The sequence below is a fragment of the Nicotiana sylvestris genome, chromosome 8 (assembly GCF_000393655.2).
Source record: "Nicotiana sylvestris chromosome 8, ASM39365v2, whole genome shotgun sequence".
Lineage (NCBI taxonomy): Eukaryota > Viridiplantae > Streptophyta > Magnoliopsida > Solanales > Solanaceae > Nicotiana > Nicotiana sylvestris.
Window position 1 is genome coordinate 783,565 of NC_091064.1, and position 6,854 is coordinate 790,418.

Below are 6,854 nucleotides of genomic sequence, written 5' to 3' on the forward strand. Positions count from 1 at the left end.
TAAACAGGGAAAATAAAAATAGTCACAGCTTCAAAAGTAATCGAAATTTAATCACTTTTCATGTAAAGATAAATTTGAACGAAAACACTGTTCAAAATCAGAAAAAAATACTCCAGTATAAGTTCCAATATATTATACCGATCCAGCATAATATACCGGAGATTGGAGCATCAGAACTTTCCGCGTGTTAGAGTTCCAGCATAATATGCTGAAAGTTCATACACAGGTGAATCGATCTCCAATATATTATGTTAGAACTTTTCGTGTTGCAGCAAAATAGTGGCTATTTTTCAATGACTTTACAAACGTTGGCTATTTTTGAATGATCAGTCTGAAAACTGACTAGCCCATGCTATTTTTACTGTAAACAACCTCTTGCAAAAATGCAGGGTAAGGTTGCATACAATAGACCCTTGTGGTCCAGCTCTTTCCCGGACCCCACGCATAGCGAGAGCTTAATGCACCGAGCTGCTCTTTTTATTTTGCCGAATGTTATCGGCCAAGATAACTAGGATATCTAATCGTATTTGCTTCCCTCGCAGTGCGACTGTTGATCCAGCTGGCCAAAACTCCCATTTACGAGCAAAGAGCTTGATCGAAAAAACCATTATGAATCTGCTTTCCCGTGGTTATCTTCGTATCTCAAACAACTTGTCCTCGTTTGCATTTTAAAAACTTGGAACTCGTCTTCCATCGTTATTCCTTTTGTTAATGAAGTAGGAAGGGAGGGCCAACGGGACCCCAGGTGGTTTAACACAAGCAAGGAGCTTACACCAAATGACCAAATCAACATTCAACAATTCACCAACTTGTTGACGTGAAATATTTTGGCTAATGTCCTGTCAACTCAATTCAGAGATTTCGAATTGAATAGAAGCTGCCGCAGTGGCAAATAGAGACCCATAGAAACGCCAGCAACCTTCATTCTACGACATTTGAGAAGAAGTCAATAGCCTATGCACCAACTAAACTAAAAAGGCAAGATATATATTAAAAATTTGGTGAAATTTAGATAACGAAGGTTGAGAGGACAAACAAACACCGAATCCTCCATTTGGCTGCGGCAGTCATCTGAAAAATAAAACCACCTATAGACCAAACCAATCAACTAAAAGACTGAACACCTCACGATTAGGGGAGGAAATAGCACTGGGATGCAAAATCTGACCACATAAAGACTTCAAACTGATATGTAAACAAACTATAACAAGACACGCCCATAAAATAAGTATTTATAAGGACCCTAATGAACAAGCATCCCCTGGGTGATCATCCTCCTCCCTTAAATAACATAGTAGGCTCTAATATGTTGTCCCGTCACTGCAAAAGTATAAGAAAAGATATGGTTCGGAATGGGTCGGAAAGTCAACTACTCAAAGAGTGGTGAAAAACAAATATTTATTTGAATGAAGGACCAGAAAGATGTACGAAGAAACCCACCTCGGCACCCTCGCCTCCTGCTTTGCTTGTGGCTGCATCTCCCTTTTGGGCATCTTCTGTTGAGAAGGGAAAACAGAAAATACAACAAGAATAATTAGAAAGCCAATATCTTCTAAATGTTAGAAAAGGCATTGTATTCTTCTAACCGAGTTTCTATACTGTCATAGAGAACCTATTTGTTATGGCCTTATCAGCATCAAAATATCGGTTGCGCTGTGATTATAATCCCTCTTCAAAGTCATTTCGGTTGAAGAATGTTAAAACAAAAAGATGACAACTCACCACCTCAATACAAGCAGGAACATCTGTGACATTTAAGCTGAAGCCTTGCAAAGAATACAATTGGCGAATCCTAGAACATTGAAAGTCTTAACCTACTAGTTGCAGTAATCCCAATCTCACTTTTTTTTTTTTGAGAAAGAGAAGTATCTCATCCCATCCTCGATCAAAAGATAACAAAAGTATGAAACATTTGTACAATCCCTTTCCCACTAGATTATCCTATGTCCGACAAATCATTGGATGTAGCATGAAAAAGAAAATCCTCAAACTTTCATCTCAAAAAAAATCCTCAAACTTTTTAGACTGGTTGGATTCCTTTTTCCCCGAAAATAAACAACAGCACTCCAAAATTCTGAAATGTCATGTTGAAAATGAATTGGTATTCCTGACGATATCTGATATCTTTGATTGACAAGTTACTGTCCATAATATTCAACAACTATGGCAAATATACCAGAAAGGGCTGTCAGAAAGTTCAAACAAAACCCAATGAAAGTAGTTTCAGCCTTAAACAGAAAATTAAAAATAAAAGAGAGAAGAGTGCATTATGCTAGCAATCATAACAAGCCAACTGAATCCGCACCCACAAGTTGTAGACTATACAAAAATATCAAGGCAAATTGAGAATATGACTTGACGTATACCTGAATCCTCTGGAATATCAGAAGTCCACAAGGTGAGATTGTCCCTAAGAAGCTGCATAATCAAGGTGCTATCTTTGTAGGAATCCTCATTCAGGCTATCCAACTCTGATATTGCTTCATCAAAAGCCTGCTTTGCAAGGTGGCATGCCCTGGAGAAAACAGATTATTAATCAGCTGAGATTACATATAGATTGCGAATAGACTTCAAGAAAGTGATAATTCAGAAAGACGAAAGACAGACCTCTCAGGAGAGTTCAGGATCTCATAGTAGAAAACAGAGAAATTCAAAGCCAAACCCAACCTAATGGGATGTGTAGGTGGTAATTCAGCCTCAGCAGTTGTTGTAGCTGACTGCACACGAGATTTAGTAGGAATAATAAGTAGAACTAGATAAACATAGATTCACGTGTTATGTAATCATAACCAACTATAATCAAACATGGAGAGATGAAAAGGTAGAAAAGGATGAGAAAAGAGGCTACGCATCATGTTTGTAATGTTAAGAACTTGAAATAACAACATTAAGTAGACTCCTACAATGACATCATACTTTTATGCAAAAGATGTTTGCTTTGCAACACCCAAGTACCAAAACATGGGATACAAAATGTACTTGTCCGTGAAAGAGATTAAAGATTACAAAACAGGAAGGGGGTATCACTTTTATGCTGTGTGCTGCATCGTGAAGTCAAAAGAAACAAGAATATATAAAGGAGCATTTGCTCATGTGGCAACGGTTAATGCCCAAAGTTGTAGGCTGTAACCAATATGTCACATTCTAGATTCTCATCAATGGTATTGGATTGTATATCTGTTAGCTTCTCCGCTAGCACTGTTATCATTACCAAATAACTCGAAGTTAAAACTTATCATTGCACAGCAGGAAACAACCAATCACTAAAGGATTTCACCATAGCTAAACCACAAGAACAATAATTAGCTCTATGTCATAAACTAATTCGTTGAAGCAAACTCTCTGTGTGCAAATCAAGTTTTAATTCAACCAACAAAAACAACCTCCTCTCCCCTCAACCGTCTACACATATATGCTTTTAGTGAAAAGTGAGTAAAAACAACTAAACTAACAAGTAAATCAAACAATGTTCAGATCAAGTAAAAGTGAAAGGTATTCCACTGAATAACAGTAAGGCCAAAAACAAATTTTAAATATTTCTAAAAAAATAACCCCCTCGTCCAGGATCCTCCTAAACCCTCATTGCATCCAGGAAGAACAAACAAAAGGATATTTATCATGTGTAGTACAATCCAACTAAAGGTACTTCTACCAATAACACCCATCCAACTTTGACATCCGTGAAGTTTGCCGCTCAAAAGAGTCCACAGTCTCTCTTGCATTAAAGAACTCAATCTCCAGTCAGAGGATACAGCTCTATATATGAGTGATCCATTTAATGCAGTTTTAAAGAAAATAGCAAGCTACTTTAAAGGTCAAAAGCCTGAATTTAAGTCTTCCAATATGGACAAGCAAGCAGGAGATGTGATCGGTTCTTGCATAAAAAGCAATTAGCCCAAAGCAAAAGGGGAGAACACAGGTCTCTTATATGTACCAACATATTTGAGAAGCTAAGTGCAAGCAATTATTACCTGATACGCCTTCAATGAAAGATCAGACACCTCTTTCTTATCGGTACCAGTTTTGAACTCTGCAAGATAGCGATAATAATCCCCTTTCCTGTATGCAAAGATAAACCAAATGAACAAACACTGAAGTTTAGGACTTCCCATGTCACCAAATACAATATTTTCCACTCAAACTGATTAATGCAAAAGCCCTCACATCTTGTAGTAAAACACAGATGATTCACCAGCAGGACATGAGGGAATTAGATGCTCATCGATAACAGTCATGATATCACTGCAAATGTCAGTTAGCTCCTTCTCAACCTTATGCCGGTACTCCTTGATCCGTTTAGCACTCAGCTCGTTTCCTCTTGACTCTTCCTTCTGCTCAATAGAGGATAAGATCCTCCATGATGCTCTCCTCGAACCAACAACATTCTTATATCCAACAGAAAGCAAATTCCTCTCCTCCACAGTCAATTCAACATCCATATTTGCAACCTTTTTCATTGCATCAACCATCTCTGTAGAATGGTGTAAAGATATAAAACTCTATCCATTTTTTAACAATAAAGAGGACACGCATAGCAGGAGCTTAGTGCAACAGCTGCCCTTTTTCTTAACAATAAAGAGGAACCTAATTCCATTTTAATTGCCGAGGAGAAGAAGGAAGGAGGAAAACAGAATTAAACAACGCCGCGAATTATTCAAATTTAATATAAGTAACCTCTTGGTATAATCCACAGGTTTATTTCACATGCATTATAAAGCAGTAAAAGTTCTAGGAAGAACCAAAATGTCAGATCCAGTAATGGACGAGTAAATATTTTTTTCATCCATTTTTATCCAATCAAGAAAGACTTTTTTTCGAAATCTTTTTATAGCTTTCTGGATTTGATGAATCATGAGAAAAAAAATGCATTTTTTTCAATTATCAATATTAGTAATACATCAGTAGGAAATATAGAAAACTTCTAGTACTTTTCATTTTTATTTTTATTTTGTAAAATGTTGGCCTGAGATGAATTTAAATGGGAAACATGGTTAGTGAGGATTCCAATATGGCCAATTCCAATTTCCAACTTGTTTACGGGTGAAGCATAGTTGTTGTTGGAGTATCAATATTAGTAGTACCAACTTTAGTATTTGGTTATCATCGTACGATCTTTAAATTCTTAAAGCATGCCTCTTTGCCTCCTTTTTGTCTAAGATAAAAATGGGTAATATTCCAATCAAAATATTTCCTCCAGAAATTTCTATGTATAGTGTATTGTCTTTTCTTAAATAATTATTGACATGAATACTGCTAAAATAATCTAGTTTAATCTGCAGAGGTCAAAAAACAATTCATCACCAAATTGAAAATCACAAACTGTATAAGGTCAGCCAAAATTTAGGATTTTGAAGAACTTAAATTTGATCTCTGATTTTGAAGGTTATATGAATAACCAGATACACAATTAGTGTAATTAAACAGATATAAAGCTCAAACACATTAATTGAGATATATAATTAGACAAAAACCAACACTAAATTAGAAGTAAAGAAGGAAATAACAGCACATAAATTGGGACGGAGAGAGTGTAAATTTTGAAGAAATTAAGTTTGATATTCGATTTTGAAGGTTGTCTTAGTAATCAGATATAAAATTAGTCTAAAATTGAACATACATTAAAGGAAAAAAATAATTAATTGAGATCAAAACTACTGACACGAATAACTATTGTCTTTTCTTAAATAACTATTGACACGAATACTGCTAAAATTAAACTGCAGAGGTCCAAAACAATTCATTGACAAATTAAAATCACAAATAGTATAAGCTCAGCCAAAATTTAGAATTTTGAAGAACTGAAATTTGATTTCCGATTTTGAAGTTTATATGAATAACCAGATAAAAAATTAGTGTAATTAAGCAGATATGAAGCTCAAAAACATTAAATACATAATTAGGCAAAAACAAATACTAATTCTGAAGAAGTGAAGTTTCATTTTCGATTTTAAAGGTTGTCGAATAAACAGATACAGAATAGCATCACATAAATTGGGACAGATAGAGTATAAATTTAGAAGAGATGAAGTTTGATATTCGATTTTGAAGGTTGTCTTAGCAATCAGATATAAAAACATTCTAATTAAACATATAAATCAAAGAAAAAAATAATTAATTGAGATCAAAACCCTAACCGTCGTATCGTTCAGCTTGCTCGGCGAGTTTGGCGATGTAGACGCAGTTCTCGCGTTCTTTTGAGGAAGCCATGTCCAATTTCTGTGAGCCAAAGGAGATTCTTCTCTTTTCACTTTCCCCTTTCTTTTTGGTTCTCTGGCTCTGACGATTTTGTTTACTCTACCACGATTTTTTGAATAAGAGAAGAGAAAGTGAGTGGAAATGTTAAACAAAGGGCTTAGAAAAAGGGGTAATTGCAATACTTCCCCTTGAGCTCTTCGCTTTTGATAGATAACCCCCAACAAAGTTTCTTTAGGTAATATTATCCCCCTTGAAAATTTAATGAAAATTTTTGAAAGACAAAAGAATATTTAATGAAAACTTTATCTATTATTCATCTATTTCTCACTCCCAAATTAACGTTAAATTGGGGACACATGGTGAAATATTATGCTAATTAGAGACATTAGTCTTAAAGTGTAGTCTATTAGTGAATAATATAATATTTTAGAGTCGATTTAATAACGGCTAGAATATAGATGGCCTTCACTACTAACCGAAGGAAAAATTAGATAAATTTACATAATTCAGGAGCAAATTTGACTCTTTGCTAATAACTTGGGTCGAGAAAAGAGATAATATGACTTGCGGATTGATCCATGCATGAATTTAACCCACTAAAATTTTCTGATTCGACACCATATGTCAACAAAATTGGAGTAAATTCAAGATTATGAAAA

The 6,854-nt window shown here is 35.1% G+C and overlaps 1 protein-coding gene across 2 annotated transcripts; it reads right to left on the reverse strand.

The window, feature by feature from the left end:
• Positions 1 to 966: 966 nt before the first annotated feature.
• LOC104239739 (14-3-3 protein 9-like) lies at positions 967 to 6,313 on the reverse strand. Of its 2 annotated transcripts, none has more exons than XM_009794459.2 (7): positions 6,135 to 6,313; positions 4,165 to 4,471; positions 3,972 to 4,059; positions 2,608 to 2,717; positions 2,367 to 2,515; positions 1,441 to 1,493; positions 967 to 1,320 (listed from the first exon to the last, which is right to left on the reverse strand). In XM_009794459.2, exons 1-7 carry the CDS (start codon positions 6,205 to 6,207, stop codon positions 1,318 to 1,320), a joined length of 783 nt encoding a protein of 260 aa, XP_009792761.1. In that variant the 5' UTR covers positions 6,208 to 6,313; the 3' UTR covers positions 967 to 1,317. The 2 variants fall into 2 exon arrangements, with proteins under 2 accessions (XP_009792761.1, XP_009792760.1); XM_009794458.2 differs by having other exon boundaries at positions 1,441 to 1,496.
• Between the last annotated feature and the right edge of the window lie 541 nt (positions 6,314 to 6,854).